The sequence below is a fragment of the Colletotrichum siamense genome (genome assembly GCF_013390195.1).
Source record: "Colletotrichum siamense strain Cg363 chromosome Unknown KSG_Cg363_contig05, whole genome shotgun sequence".
Classification (NCBI taxonomy): Eukaryota; Fungi; Ascomycota; class Sordariomycetes; order Glomerellales; family Glomerellaceae; genus Colletotrichum; species Colletotrichum siamense.
In genome coordinates, this window is record NW_023501018.1 from 3,976,313 (window position 1) to 3,991,295 (window position 14,983).

Sequence of the window (14,983 nt, forward strand, 5' to 3'; positions counted from 1 at the left end):
CATAACATCTATATACGCCAGTCACCATGGATCAAGCACTGCAAACCGCACTCAGCACCGGCCTATCCTCGGTCTCTGGGTTCCATTCCAACAAGCCAAAGGCAGTTGACCCAGAGTTGGCCGGCAAAAATGTTCTGCCTCAAAGTTTCTGTCCAACTGCCAGAGACCGTCAGTCATTTCCCGCAGTCAATGGCCCTGTCAAGGCCTCTTACCTTTCCATTGGCGGCTGGTCATGGGGAGACAAAGCGACATGGCATTATGACGAGAGCGAGTGGATCAAAATCCAGGAGGCATGGCAAATTCTCTACGACGCGGGAATCAACTTCATCGACACCGCGGAGGCGTACGGAAACGGCGAAAGCGAGAAGATCGTGGGCGACCTCGTGCAAGGTCTTCCTCGCGACAACATTGTGGTGCAGACGAAATTCTTCAGCACGCCCATGAAGGCGGGGAACTTCATCCACCCCGTCGACGCACCCGTTACGAGCTTGAAGGCCAGCTTGGAACGCCTGCGTCTCGACTTTGTCGACATTTACCTCGTTCATGGACCTATCCATCCCCAGAGCTTCTCAAACATTGCCGAAGGCATGGCCAAGTGCGTGAAGGAAGGTCTCACCCGAGCTGTGGGCGTTGCCAATTACGACAATGAGGACGTCTTCAAGATCCGAGACGAGCTGAAGAAGCACAACGTGCCTTTGGCTACGAATCAGTGCGAGTTCAGCGTGCTTCGTCGTTACCCCGAGATCACTGGCGGCATTAGAAAGTGCCAGGCGAGCGACATCGTTTTCCAATCGTACTCTTCCCTTGGGCAAGGGCGCTTGTCTGGGAAATACACACCTGAGAACCCACCGCCTAAGGAGTACCGCTTCAGCAGTTACGATATGAAGGATATTGAGCCAACCATCGCCGTCTTGCGAGAGATCGCGGAGAAGCGAGGAAAGAGCCCGGCTTCTGTTGCTCTCAATTACAACATCGGCAAAGGCGCTGTTCCGGTCGTCGGCATCCGTAGAGCTGAGCAGGCAAGAGAGGCTATCGAAGCGCTTGGTTGGAGATTGAGCGAGGAAGAGGTAATCGCTATTGATAAGGTCAGCCTCGAAGGCCAGACTACGTCACTCTGGCAGCAGGGATAAACAAATCGGCACTGACGACAGTGGCGAGAGCAAGAGATTGTGAACTACAAGCAAGCGACAGTTGATTGTTTCTGCCCATAGCGTGCCAAACTATCTAGCGGTTCTGTATACGAAAGAAAATGAACATTGGCAACAATCCTCAAAAGTGACACATGGACCTTGCTCATGTCGAGGAACTTGATCGGTGACCGAAGAACTTAAGCAATGAAGTTCTAGCGACCCAAGTACCCCTTGGCTCCCAAACCCGTTCATCCAAGGCGACGAGAATCTGTTGAGAGTGATTCAGAATGATGACGAACAGGACAAGAGGTGGCCTTTGTATTTCCATAGCGGCATTTGACAACGGCGATTCATCATGTCAACGCTGAACCTGGCCGGCATCGCAACGCGACATACGAGGCTTCCTTGTCGCACATCATGGGACGAGCCTGTCATTTCTGCCTGGATTTCCCCACGAGCTTCCGAGAATATCTCTGACGCACTCTCGTGATTTGAAGGGTGGTATTGATGGGCGGCGAACGCTTGGACAGTGTTTGGGCTCAAACCAGCCGGCGACAACGGCTTCCTGTCAAGTAGCTGTTGGCAGCTCTCTTGAAAAGCGAAACCAACCTGCGTCCCCGAGCCGCAACCATCCGGCGTCCTGCCGATGGGTTGCCACGGCGTATTGTCAAGAAACACGTTCATCTCTTGGCAATGGCCGAGCGAGCGACGCACAACAGAGGTGCATCGACCATGTGATTGGGAGGTGCTCAGATCTGCCTGATGTTTCTCTGTTAGTGCGCTCACGGCAGGGACTTTTCCCGACCTGCACGACCGTTGAGATTTGATCGAGGAGTTGAAACCTGGGCCCAATCAAATTTAGGCTTTCGGACATCAGTGTTCAAGCATATTTCTGCCGGGAACTGTGATCATAGAAACGATTGGCCAAGTCAGTTCATCTCAATTATGAACATAGCCGGTTCAAATTGACCTCGTTTGCCAGTTTCCCAAAGAAGAAATCTTTGGAGAACCTAAACGACGAAAACATCAGGACATATGTGCACAAGCTGAAGCGAATAGACAAAGACAAGGATCCTCTGTACACCTTCGGTCATGAGAGTATCAATGCAAATCGCAAAACCCGAAATGATGCTTTTGCGGACTTCTCATCGTCTCAAGCATCTTCTCTAGAACTTCTAGAACGCTGTAACGGTTGCCAGAAATGCATGCCATATGGCCCTGAGGGACAGAACGTGTACGATGGGAACCTTGCACCTTCCTCGCCATGTGTTTCTAGTTCAGATGATCACCGTTGGATTCCGCATAGAATGTCTAGATCTAGACAACTCGGCCGAGAGGAGTGAACGACCTGTTTTCCGTACAACGATTTAGGCTTCGCAATTGTCTACAGGTCGGCATGTACTGCCATAATGTCCGGTGGGTGCATTGTTCCCCTGTAGCAGCGCAGGTGACTCAACTCGTCAGCGAAGATAAAGATGATTTCATGTTCCACGGCGAAAAGAAATTAGATGATGTCCGCAACACTAAGAGGATTCGGTCGCAAAGTGAGTCTAAAGATAGCAAGTAGTGGGTTGGGGAACAGCGTACGCTGACAAAAATCAAGCATCGAGCAGCAAAAGGATATGATCAGTGGGAGGCTTGAACTCCCGGCCTTGGCATTACTCAACACATCTGATGATGTATTAGTACCACGCTCTAACCAACTGAGCTAACCGACCAGTTGTGGATGTTGACGATTAAAGCCCTAACCCTGCTCATGTTGGGTAGTGGAGATGGAAATGAGTCACGGAGAAAGAGTGGCTCAACGGACCCTTGCGCGGCAGCTTGCTCCGGCCCCACATTGAGGTTGAAAGAGACGTCAAGCCTCAAAGAACTCCAGATTGGCAGTTGGGCTCTTAGTATGTTGCGCTTTTAATACGGCTGCTAAAAAATAGAGAATAGAATAGCAAGGCAACATTGCGTCTGCTTGCGATAATGTGTTGTTGTGTTTGGTGAGTATTTAGGGTCCAAGTTCATCGCACCTAGCCCAGGTAATAAGCCAACTTCAACCAAGTGATCATCTTACTGCCTGATTGGGAACTCTCTACGCATCAATAAACTGAACATTTTAGGGTCTTCTCATGCAAGTGTCTGAGTTCCGAGTATTACCCGAGACAAAACTGAAAAGCCTCGCAAGCCATCGGTGTACAACATGTATCATATGACTTGAAAGAAGCACAGTAATTGGACCGGTGTGAGATCGAGCGCGTACAACTTTCTTTTTGTCAGGTTCTTTAGCACGATCTCACAAGCTGGCAAGATCGCGAGGTAGCTCAGCGCATCACTTGAGAGACATCAATACGTGCATAGGGGTAGATCAGTGTATCAGCAATGACGTGCTTGAATAACTGTCGGATCCGAACCCGAAACTCCGCAACGGCGCTATTGGTCTATTCGCCGGCATTCAGAGCGAAAACGCTCCAGGAACCAGGCACATTGAGGGGAGCTTCTCCAACATATTCCCCAAAAAGGTAAGTCAGGTAAGTCGAGTGTCACGCAATGACTGTCCGCCGTACGGCGTTCCCCCCGAGTTCGGTCCTTCAAGCCATTGCTTTTCTCCCATTTTCTCAAACTTCTTTTCCTTCCGCAAACCTTCACTTCCAATCGCTTGAACACCTCCACTGCTGAAGAACACGGTCACCTATCCGGACCAGGCGGAGACGAGCTCACGGGCTCTCAGTCCACCAAAGAAAGCGCTCACGTCAACTGGCCTTCTACCCCAGATTCTTGAAACTTGATCTATCGTTCGCCCGGTTGTGCCGCTCTGTCCAATCCATGAGTTAAAGCATCGCCAGACTGTGCACCCATGTTGACAGTGACGAACGACATGGCAAGAAGCGAACCCGCCGCCATGGACTCGAACGTCCGGGAGCCAACGCACATCAATGCGCTGCGTCCCCGAGCTGCCGAAGACGAGAAGATCTCTTTCCTTTTGAATGGCCATTCCTGCAGCTTCTCGACCGACATGATGCCCGATGAGAGCCAAATCACCACTAGCGACCTCACCAGCAGCACCAAGGAAGCCAGCCACAGCAGCCAAGAGCACATCCTGCAGCAGCAGCAGCCGCACCATTACCATCCTGCGAAACAGCGATTTGTCAACGTCCCTCCGCCACAATGTACGAGCCGCTGTCGCCAATCATGGACCAGAGCCGTGTTGTACCTCACGGGCCTCATCCTAATCTCGGTTTGGTATGCCAGCAGGCAATACGGCGCCGGCAGCGGGCGCTGGCCAGCCCGCCAACCACCGCAATCCCCTGCTTCACCTTCACCCGTCCGGAACTGGGATTCGGCGGCCTCCAAGGCCGCAGCTTTTACGGCGCGTCTCAACCTTACCGAAAAGACCCGAATAGTTACTGGTCGTATCGGTCTTGAGGTCGGCGGCTGCATTGGTAACATCCCGCCGATCGAGCGCGTCGGCTTCCGCGGCCTCTGCCTGCTCGACGGGCCCACGGCGCTGAATCGTGCCGATCTTGTTAGCGTATTCCCGGCCGGCCTGACAACGGCCGCTAGCTGGGACAAGGACTTAATTTACAAGCGTGGAAAGGCGTTGGGTGAGGAGTTTCGGGACAAGGGCGTCCACGTTGGACTCGGGTGAGTTTTGCAGTCTTTCCATGGTGAATAACAGGGCGCTAACATTTGACTTAGACCAGTGGCTGGACCGCTGGGCCGAAACCAACTCGGTGGACGCAATTGGGAGGGCTTCTCTGTCGATCCATACCTCACTGGAGTTGCTATGAGTCTCACCATCAAAGGCATGCAAGATGCTGGCGTGCAGGCGTGCGCAAAACACTTCATCGGCAATGAACAAGAAACTCAACGAACTAATTCCTGGCTGGAAAACGGCACCGAAATCGCAGCGATCTCTTCCAACATCGATGACCGCACCTTGCATGAGCTGTATCTATGGCCATTCGCCGATTCTATCCGTGCGGGTGTTGCTACAGTTATGTGCAGTTACAACAGGCTCAACCAGACCTACGCCTGTGAGAACTCCAACCTTCTGAACGGAATTCTCAAGGATGAACTCGCCTTCAAGGGATATGTGCAGAGCGATTGGTACGCGACTCACTCGGGACCGGAATCAATCAACGGTGGCTTGGATGTGAACATGCCAGGACCGATCGGCCAAGCCGAGACTTTCACGGGCGAAACCTACTGGGGACCCAACATCACGAAAATGATCAATCATGGTTCTGTCACCGAGGATCGTGTCGATGAAATGATCCAACGCATCATGACACAGTACTATCTGTTTGGCCAGGACAGCGTCGACTATCCAACGGTTGACCCATCCATCATCTTCACCATTGCAGCGCAATCGAATCTTCTTCACTTGATCCCATTTGGGCCGCCACCGAGCCGCGATGTCAGACGCGATCACTCCAAGATTATTCGCAAGCTCGGTGCCGAAGCCACTGTCTTGCTAAAGAACGTCAACGGCACCCTTCCATTGAAGCAACCCTCCAACATTGGCGTCTTCGGTAACGATGCGGCAGACCCGGCCGACGGGCTTGTCTTTGGTGCTGGGTTTGAGATTGGCACACTCTCAATCGGCGGTGGTTCTGGGACGGGTCGGCATACATACTTGGTCTCGCCTCTCGAAGGGATCAAGGCCCACGCTCGTGAGAGCGGCGCGCGGGTGCAATACATCCTAAACAATAAGGTTCTAGCGGCAGGCGACTTCAGCAGCTTGTACCCTATCCCAGATGTTTGTCTCGTGTTTCTCAACACGTTTGCTTCTGAGGGCTACGACAGGACAGACATCGAGGCCGATTGGAACTCCACGCTGGTTGTTGAAAATGTCGCTCGGCGATGCCCGAACACAGTCGTCGTGACACACTCGGCTGGCATCAACACCTTGCCATGGGCTAATAACCCGAACGTCACAGCCATCCTAGCAGCCCATCTTCCAGGACAGGAATCTGGTAACTCCATCGCCGACGTTCTCTGGGGGAAGGTCAATCCTTCTGGAAAGCTGCCGTATTCGATCGCCGCCAACCCGAATGACACTAACATCCCGGTCGTTAACCTTACTGAGGCCGAGATATCCTCGCCCACAGCATGGCAAGCCGATTTCACGGAGGGCCTGTACATCGACTATCGGCATCTAGACGCTAAAAGCATTGATCCACTGTATGAATTTGGCTTTGGCATGAGTTACACCACTTTCGAATTACAGCCATCTTTGAAGATAAGGCAATTTGTTCAGAGTGTTTCTGCTACACCGAACCCATCTACAACTAATACCCCAGGCGGGCATCCGGAACTTTGGGAACCTATAATACGCCTTACCGCCCGTGTCACTAATACGGGGCATGTTGCTGGCTCGACGGTACCCCAGCTTTACGTGTCCTTGCCTCAAGACACGGTCCCCAATGGCACTCCTGAACAAGTTCTTCGAGGATTTGAAAAAGTTTTCTTGCAACCGAAGGAGTCTGCAACTGTTGACTTTGCACTTCTGCGCAGAGATCTTAGCTACTGGGATGTTGGATCTCAGAGTTGGGTTGTTCCCGAAGGCTCCATTGCATTTAGAGTTGGGTTCAGTTCTCGCGATATAAAGGCTACAGCGAAGCATGTTGTTCGTTAATAATTCGAGGTTGAAAAATTGGTTTCGTCGCAGCGAGCGAAGCAGGAGTATAGGAGTCAAAACGTGTTTTGTCTTACAACGTTCGTCGTAATCAAACAATTTGCAATTCGGTCTCCTCAAAATCTGACCCCACACCTTCGCCATCCATAAGATCATGAATGTAGCAGTCACCTATGATGCGCCACCCCCCATCCCCGGCCTCTCGAAGTGTAAAGACGGAGTCACATCCATGAAATAGGGCAACGATGTCCCCAGGTTGTGTCCCGTCAACACACCATCCGAATCTTCCTGCATCGGAACGGAAGAAGCGTCTGTTCAAGCCCCACTTCGCATTCCCTCCGATGACCAGCTCAAGATTCTCCTTCTGTTGCAGGTAGTACGAGTCGGCGTCGCGTAAGGATAATCCGTGGTTGTCAATCTGGTCTGCCAGAAGCTGTTGAAGTATCCCCTCGGGCCCCTCCATTAGCGTCATTGTCTTCAAGTAGACATCAAAGCCAGTGGCGCATCCACTGCCCGGGCGCTCGTTCTCTCGAGTACGGTTGTACATGAATGCTCTCCAAAGATTCTCCCACGTTCTTGACGTGACTTTCTTGTCCGGGAATGCAATGTCTACAACGCCGAGATGCCAAGCCTTCGCATCTTCCCTGGACTTCTCGATGATCTTCATATATCTGTATCGAGCATCCTTGGGCGTTTTGTTCTCATGCTGCCTCGTTGTTCCTTCCGGCGTAACTTCTTGGCTCTCGGTGCAATCCGTTTCTGCATCATCTTCTGAACGCCTGGACATGGATTTTGCGACCTTGTTCGCTGGTTGCCAGGCGAAGAAGCTTGGTGGAGATCGTTCAGGCTCAGCATCGAGGATTGGCCCGCCGTATTGCGACATTTCGAACTTGCCCCAATCCCCGTCCTCGTCGTCGGCAGGGTCCATTGGCCCAGCCTGTTTGGGGGGCGGGATTCGACGCTTCATCTCAATGGCAGCGACCTTGTCGAGGATTCTCCCTCTGATGCGAAGAACCGTGCCGTCTTCGTCGATAGAAAGCTCGGGCTGAGTGTTTCCAGCAGCTTTCATTTCTAAGCCTCTGATTCTAAGCGGCTCGGTCCACCCAGGACATGTCCAGTCCGGCACCCATGAAGGCAGTTTCAACGTGGTCGGTTTTGGGGAATCGACGCAGTGCGTTAGAACATCCATATGTCCGGCCTGCAACTCTCGCACGGCAAAGTCAGTGAAGAGCTGTTCTGCTGATTGAGCGTAGTCGACCACAAATTCGTCTTTCCTCTCCGTCAGACCCAGGACCCCGTAAATCTTATCGCTCGGTATGGTCGCGTTGAAGTCTCTCAACTCCTCCAGCAACCCTAGCAAGGGCATGGTCGAGAACGGCACGGACTCATCGATTCGCTCTTGCCTCAACTGCTCCATGACGGCAATCGTTTTGATTGCTTTGCATTCGACAATGGTGCTTTGGAGTTTGTACATCTGGATCGCGCGGATTACGCTTGATAGAAATGTCCATCCAAAGCTGAGGCTTCCGAGGTGGACGGTGATGTCCTTGGAGTTGGCGACCTCTTGTATGATCCATGTACGTTTGAACTATGTATAGCTGTCAGTCTGGCTGTCATACTCTGGCCATTCGGTGAAGATACACGTACCCATGCCCTGTTCAGCATTTCAGACAGCAAGCCCCAATCTAGCCGTTCGGTGTTTGCTGTCTTTTCAAAAAGCCACTGAAACTGAGGAACACTCATGTCATTCTCAAACAGGCCCTTTTTGTACAAATCGCCAAACACATCCGAGATAGCAATTAAGGTTCTGAAGGCATGGAAGTCCATTTCTGTCGATTCGCCGAGCCACACTCTTGTCCGCGACGCGCCCGCGTAAATCTGGCCCATGATCTTGACGTGCTCGTTGCGCTCATAAATGTCCTGCTGGTTGATACAGAGAGCGTCAACCCAAATCCGCAGAGGGGGGCCGTACTCCTCTCTCAACCTCCTTAAAGCGCGAAACAGCTCGCCGCCTACAATGATAGTCACGCCGTCGCAGATGATGGGTGCGTCCGGCATCTTGCCGCCCAAGCGGATGTAGGTTTCACCCATGTACGGGTGGTCTACCAGGTCCTTGAATTTCAGAGTTCCCCCTTTCTCAATGAGCTGCTCGTCTTCGTCTTTGCCGTAGACTGCCCACGGGAGTTCGTCATCGGGACCGATGCCAGGGTCTCGATCAATGCCTTTGCTCCAGCAGTAGCTCAGTGCCTCGTATGGCTCATCGGGGGATGCGATGTTGATGTGCGAGAGACTGCATGTTATGTCGTCGGTGAACTTTCCAGGTTGGACAGTAAGAACACGGGTCTCGTGTGGTAAATTGAGCTTACGATAGGGATAGATCGCTATGCTGAAGTCAGCTTGAAGTTGTCGATGATGTACAGAAACGTAGATGGAAGTGCAAAAATGACGCAGAGCAAAACTTCCAGTCATATATGCATTATATCTCATTCAAAAACAAGCAGGTTGAGGCTTGGGCTGCCTCTGTGAGCATGGTCTCTCGCAGGACGGCTGGCTGTGCCAGGCAGCAGCAACGAGCAAACCCCTGCACGCATCGCATCGTCCTTAGTCAATTGGTGGAGGACCCCAGTCGTCTGTTAGGGCTGAGCTAAAGACACCACCCGTCGATGTTACCTCCATCCTAAAATTGACGGCAGGTAGAAATAAAAAGAAACTGTGTTTAGAAGCCCTTGTTTTTGAAGGTGTTTCAACACAACCTGACATTGATCCGAGAACCACCAATATGTTTTCATTCTGTCGGGAGAAAAGGCGTGTGTTTCCTGTTGCGGACTGTGGATCTGGAGGGGTTCTTCTACCCCAAGATGTTGGAGATCATGACAAACCATTATTGCAAAGTTGGGGTAGGTGAAGACTATAAGTACGCTCCAGGTTTAGACATCTTTGCATAGCCTGTCTGGCGCGTCAGTTCCCTTGATCTTCAAGCACAGTCATTGCAATTTCAAGATGAATACCTTAGAAGGCCCAGGACTGCTGCATCAGCCAGTGAAAATCGCCTGTATCCAGTTTGCAAGTGGTATATCCGAACTTAGCCCCCAAAATCAAGAGCAGAGAGCTGACCTGGACAGGCTCGGAAAAACCCCTCAACCTTCAGAAGGCTCGCCAATTCGTGTTGGAAGCGTCAGCCCACGGCGCCAAAATTGTAGTCCTCCCAGAATGCTTCAACTCGCCCTATTCTACAACATCCTTTCCAGAATATGCCGAGGTCCTTGAACCGGCCCCGCCTCCGGAATCCTCGTCCCCAAGCTTCCACGCTTTGAGCAGCATGGCTAAAGATGCCGGGGTATACCTCGTCGGTGGCAGCATACCAGAGTTGGAACCCGTCACACGCAAGATCTTCAACACCACGCTCGTGTTCTCACCTCGTGGAGAGCTCCTCGGAAAGCATCGCAAAGCCCACCTCTTCGACGTCGACTTTCCGGGCAAGATGACCTTTCGCGAGTCAGACACACTCTCGCCGGGAAACGCCATTACCACAGTAGAACTTCCAGAATACGGCACAATCGGACTAGGGATCTGCTATGATATTCGGTTTGCGGAGTTTGCGACGGTTGCATCCCGCAAAGGGGCTTTTGCTTTGATTTTCCCCTCGGCATTCAACAGCACGACGGGACCTCTGCATTGGGAGCTTCTTGCCCGAGCGAGAGCCCTTGACAACCAATTGTATGTGGCTATGTGCTCGCAATCGTACGAGCCCGGGTCTGGATATCCTGCGTGGGGCCACAGCTTGGTGGTCGATCCGAATGGGCAGATCATGGCGACTACGGAGAGGGGGCCGGCGATTGTGTATGCGGATCTAGATGACGCATCTATCGGCCAGGCGAGAAGACAAGTTCCGATTGGATTCCAGCGGAGATGGGACTTGTATCCCGACATCTCCAAGCTTGTATGATCTCCTTTCTGGCATTTACACCAAGCTAGACGGGGTTAAGCTTTATTATAGAAAGAGTCTGCTTGACAGCTATGTCTATTTCTACAACATAATCTAGAATGAAAATCCTTCTACCAAATCCTTCAACGACACCAACACCCCTTTATCCCAAGTAGTGACCTTGCCTTGCCACTTATCCCCAGCACCTCCTCCCTTGACATCCTTAACAAGTTCTTTGATCTTCGGTACCAAGGCCTCAACGCCGGCCTTCTGACCTAAGACGACAAGCTGCCCGCCCTGTTTGTCCTCGCCTGTAGCCACAACTACCAAACCCCCAGGAGCCACCAATGCATCCTTGACATTGACCGTGACCACCTTGACAAAGTCGGCGTTTCCATCGCCACGATGCACCCAAACAGCCTTGCTAGCCTGCAGCTTCTTCTTCGCAGCCTCGGCTTCGAACTGCGCGATATCGGCCAGGAGCTTCTTCTCTCTCTTCTTCAGCTCGGATGCGGTTTCCTGTGTCCTTTTCACAGTTTGGATGACTTCCTGCGGTGCGCTGGGGCAGGACAGCAGTTTTGAGGCAGAGCACATGGCGCCGATGGCCGCTTTGGCCAGATTGATGGCTCGTTCACCTACAGAAAAGTACAGGCGGTAGTTCTTTCCGTGGACTGATTCGCCGTGGTGGACAAGGATGAGTGAGATGTGTGAGGTGGATGATAAGTGAGTACCGCAACATCTGCCCATCAATAATTAGCAAGTCTGCATAGAGAAAGATGAGTCATGTGGGACATACGTATTGCGATCAATGTCTCCGATGCGGATCACACGAACAACCCCCTTGCTCTGGTCGTAGTCCTCAGGCATCTTGTGCACTTTCGCATCGTCAGGGGTTTCAACCGTAATGGGCAGGCTGGACCGGATGATCTCGGTGCATCGAGCTTGGATGGCTTGCAATTCGGCATCTGTGGGCTTTCGCGGAAGGTCGACGTAGTTCATCGCGCCGCTCTTGCCCATCCCCCAGCCGAGGGTGTTGAGGTTCTCATGGGTGTCCATGACGGCTGAAAGGAGATGCTGCCCGGTGTGCTGTTGCATGTGGTCCCATCGTCTCTGGAAGTCGACTTCTTGACGAACACGGTCGCCTGGAGACAAGGGCTGCGGAGAGTGGTAGACACAGCGCAAACCGACTCTTTCTACGAATTCTATTGGGATAGGAGTCTCTGAGTCACCCGAGAGCAGGGTGATGGTGCCGTGATCTGAAGGTTGACCTCCGCCTGCATTTATCATTCCATTAGCCTCAAGACACAATGATGCGACGGAAGACTGCAACCTTCTGGAAAAAGAACCGAATCATCAAACTCAATCAGCCACATCTCAGACTTGTCAACACCATTGGACTCCTTCGACTTGTCTTTGCCTCCATTCTTCTTGGCAACCGGCGGCGGCCGCTTCTCGCAAGAGATGACCTCTGCCTCTAACGTCTTCAGATAAGAGTCCCGTTGACAAGCCAGGGCTCCTACCACCTCTGGCCTTTTGGTTGACTCCGTGACCGCCATTTGGGAGAGTCTTGCGGTGATTCGTGATGAAGAAAAGTCGAAATGTTCCAGAACAATCTCACCAAGATTACCAGATAAGATACGTACACATCGCTATCGGCGCTCGGCATGTTGAGATACCGACCTAGCAATTGCTAACTCACGTGACCGAGTTGGAGTCGTTCTCCAATTAATGGTCGCGAGTCATACTTCGAAGAAGCTGAGAATATGATCTCCAAGATGGCATTCAACTTCGTTAATCAAGCAATCACCACAAAGATTAAGTGTTTTGGACATAAACCCAATATTAACATTTAAGTAGCTTCTAATGACAATACTGACACAGCGCGCGGCCTTTACGGCGCAGCATTAGACGCGCACGTCCACGGCTTCGTCAGCGACTCGGTCGCGATCGCCTCAATGGACGCCCACAGGCCAAGCACGCAAATGAGGAAGCCCGTGAGGAACAACATGACGTTGGCAGCGAACTTGCAAGTCTGCTTGCCGTCCTTGAACCAGTTTCCGTAGTGCATCCACAGCCAGAAGATACCGGGCAGGCCGTACGAGAACCACGAGGCGAAGAGCGCGCAGATGAGGCCCAGCAGCGAGTTGAAGACCGGAATGGACTCGGCGATGACCATGGAAAGGGCCCAGATGCACACGACGATGCCGATCCAGGCGATGGTCGAGATCTTGGTGCGGCGGATCATATGCTTGGTGTTGCGGAACATGCGCGAGAAGATGTACTTGGCGGCGACGTGGCCGTAGATGACACCGGCGATGACGATGGTCGGGATGGCGATGCCCCAGATGGCCTTGCGCATGGTCTTGGAGCCGGCGGCGGAGAGGGCGGGCGAGGGCACGTCCGGGCCGACGAAGACGTAGATGACGATGGCGGCGAGGAGGTACAGGGTCGTGTCAGCGATCTGGAGCAGGGCGAGGGCCTTGGGCCAGTCCTCGGGCTTCTTGAACTCGCCAATGACGGAGAAGAAGCAGGAGTGGGAGGCTGTAACGTGGTTTATTAGCATGCTACTCGGTGTTTTGCGACGCAGAATGGGTTGGTGACTTACAGAAGGCGATGGCGATGTTGGTCACGGCGAGGAAAGCACCGGTGAAGCCGAGCTGGCGGGTGACTTCAATGCTTCCGGATCCGATGGGGCGCTCGGCGGCGACATCACCAAGAGTGATCAACATGGCCAGGGTGATGGAGATGCAGGCTAATTCCTGGAGTCAACAAAAACGGTTCTTGCGCGACATAAAATGCGACGGAAAGTAGACTCACAAGCCATGGACATCCAACTGGTGTACTTGAGCGTTCTCGGGAAGTTGAGGACGGCAAAGACGGCCAGACCGACGACAGCCCATACGATGGTGCAGGTGGACGAGTTGGTCAGGGTGTTCATGCAGATGGTCCAGGTCAACAAATGGCTACCCATGACGAAAACCTGGAAAATGACCTGCGCCCAACCAAAGACCTCCTGGAACACGCGGCCCATGCCGATAGACTTGCCGATAACCTCGACAGCGTCGCCAAAGTTCTGCACGAAGGGGTATTCCTTACGGAACTCGGCCAAGACCAGACCGGAATACGTTGAGAGGAAGCTCATGACGAGAATGAGGATGATACCCGGCACGAGACCGACAGTCGCGAGAACGGAAGGCAGAGATAGAATACCCAGGGAGACGGTCTCAGCAATCAGGACGATGCCACCTTGCCTGCGGTCAAGAGTCAGTCATGATGTTCAGATTTGTTGCGACTTGGTCCAAATTTCGGTCTCAACATACCACCAGGTGAGGGTCTTGTAGTCGATGAGCTCACCATCCTCGCCGGCGAGCACACTGTTGTCCTCCGCCGGGGGCGCGTAGGCCGGCGCGGCGTCGTTTCCGACATCCTTCTTCGTTGTCTGTTCCATCTCGGGGTTGCTGCTGACCTCTGTCGCGTTGCCCATGTTTGTGCCTTCTAGGTTGTGAGAGCCTGGATAGCTCGCTGGTTGATATTAAGGTTTCGAAGAGTCTTGTCGGCCGTCCGGGTTGTTGTTGACTGACACCTGTTCCCACGTCACAAAAGTCGAGTGATCCGTCGACTCTGTCTTGGCAAGAGGGAAGAGGTTCAAGGTGTGGTCAGAGGAAAGGGAAAAAGAAACCACGGACGTCTGGGGAAACCGCTATTAAGCCAAAGAAGAACCAATTCCACCGGAAACCCTTTCCTATGACTCCCACCCCCGAATCCAGGACTGCAGATTCTTGATATAATCCACCACGCGCGCCGCGATCGGCCTCTCTCGCTGAAAAAGCAACGAGGCAAAATGTCATACGAGGCATCTGCCGAGGCGATCTCGGCGCGTCCGGTCCACGTTTTCTGGTCCTCACACGCGCCAGACAGCGAGACTGAGGACCTTCACGGACGGGGGGTGGGCGCGCGGGCGGGATGGGCGCTGCAAACGGCCCTTTGCGCCTGCACTGACTCGGTCCCGCAACTCCAGTCCGGCCCACTCGGGCGTGGCGATTTGACGACCTGGACCCTCTGTCTGCCAGGACTGGAGCCTCATGTTCCAACGGAAGCCTTCCGCAACTTCTCTCGTGGAAACTGAAAGCTTGGTCAGCTTCACAAAGTGAGGCCATCATCAGGTTATTCACGAGTTGCTGCATCTGCGGTCTCGGACTTGGCTGCTCTACATGACTTCATCACCAGTTGATAATTCTTGTTGAGTTGCTGTTGACTCAAAGCTAACATGAGCTACCCCAACTTTTCAAAAAAGTCAAT

At 52.8% G+C, this 14,983-nt stretch overlaps 6 protein-coding genes across 6 annotated transcripts; 3 read left to right on the forward strand and 3 right to left on the reverse strand.

The window, feature by feature from the left end:
* Nucleotides 1–26: 26 nt before the first annotated feature.
* Nucleotides 27–1,130, forward strand: CGCS363_v008640 (putative oxidoreductase; the record flags this gene model as incomplete). The annotated part of the gene is made up of 1 exon (XM_036640489.1): nucleotides 27–1,130. The coding sequence occupies one exon, from the start codon at nucleotides 27–29 to the stop codon at nucleotides 1,128–1,130; it is 1,104 nt and encodes a 367-aa protein (XP_036494707.1).
* A 2,890-nt stretch (nucleotides 1,131–4,020) lies between these two features.
* On the forward strand, nucleotides 4,021–6,759 carry bglG-2 (putative beta-glucosidase G; the record flags this gene model as incomplete). The annotated part of the gene is made up of 2 exons (XM_036640490.1): nucleotides 4,021–4,763; nucleotides 4,818–6,759. 2 exons carry the CDS (start codon nucleotides 4,021–4,023, stop codon nucleotides 6,757–6,759), a joined length of 2,685 nt encoding a protein of 894 aa, XP_036494326.1.
* A 91-nt stretch (nucleotides 6,760–6,850) lies between these two features.
* CGCS363_v008642 (Heterokaryon incompatibility protein 6, OR allele) lies at nucleotides 6,851–9,228 on the reverse strand (the record flags this gene model as incomplete). The annotated part of the gene is made up of 2 exons (XM_036640491.1): nucleotides 6,851–8,347; nucleotides 8,407–9,228. 2 exons carry the CDS (start codon nucleotides 9,226–9,228, stop codon nucleotides 6,851–6,853), a joined length of 2,319 nt encoding a protein of 772 aa, XP_036494327.1.
* Nucleotides 9,229–9,759: 531 nt separating this feature from the next.
* Hydrolase lies at nucleotides 9,760–10,705 on the forward strand (the record flags this gene model as incomplete). The annotated part of the gene is made up of 2 exons (XM_036640492.1): nucleotides 9,760–9,829; nucleotides 9,882–10,705. The coding sequence occupies 2 exons, from the start codon at nucleotides 9,760–9,762 to the stop codon at nucleotides 10,703–10,705; spliced, it is 894 nt and encodes a 297-aa protein (XP_036494869.1).
* Nucleotides 10,706–10,798: 93 nt separating this feature from the next.
* On the reverse strand, nucleotides 10,799–12,240 carry YNL040W (putative alanyl-tRNA editing protein alaX; the record flags this gene model as incomplete). Its single annotated transcript, XM_036640493.1, has 3 exons — nucleotides 10,799–11,423; nucleotides 11,481–11,958; nucleotides 12,015–12,240. 3 exons carry the CDS (start codon nucleotides 12,238–12,240, stop codon nucleotides 10,799–10,801), a joined length of 1,329 nt encoding a protein of 442 aa, XP_036494323.1.
* Nucleotides 12,241–12,575: 335 nt separating this feature from the next.
* Nucleotides 12,576–14,168, reverse strand: mtr-11 (N amino acid transport system protein; the record flags this gene model as incomplete). Its single annotated transcript, XM_036640494.1, has 4 exons — nucleotides 12,576–13,225; nucleotides 13,290–13,436; nucleotides 13,502–13,935; nucleotides 14,005–14,168. 4 exons carry the CDS (start codon nucleotides 14,166–14,168, stop codon nucleotides 12,576–12,578), a joined length of 1,395 nt encoding a protein of 464 aa, XP_036494324.1.
* Between the last annotated feature and the right edge of the window lie 815 nt (nucleotides 14,169–14,983).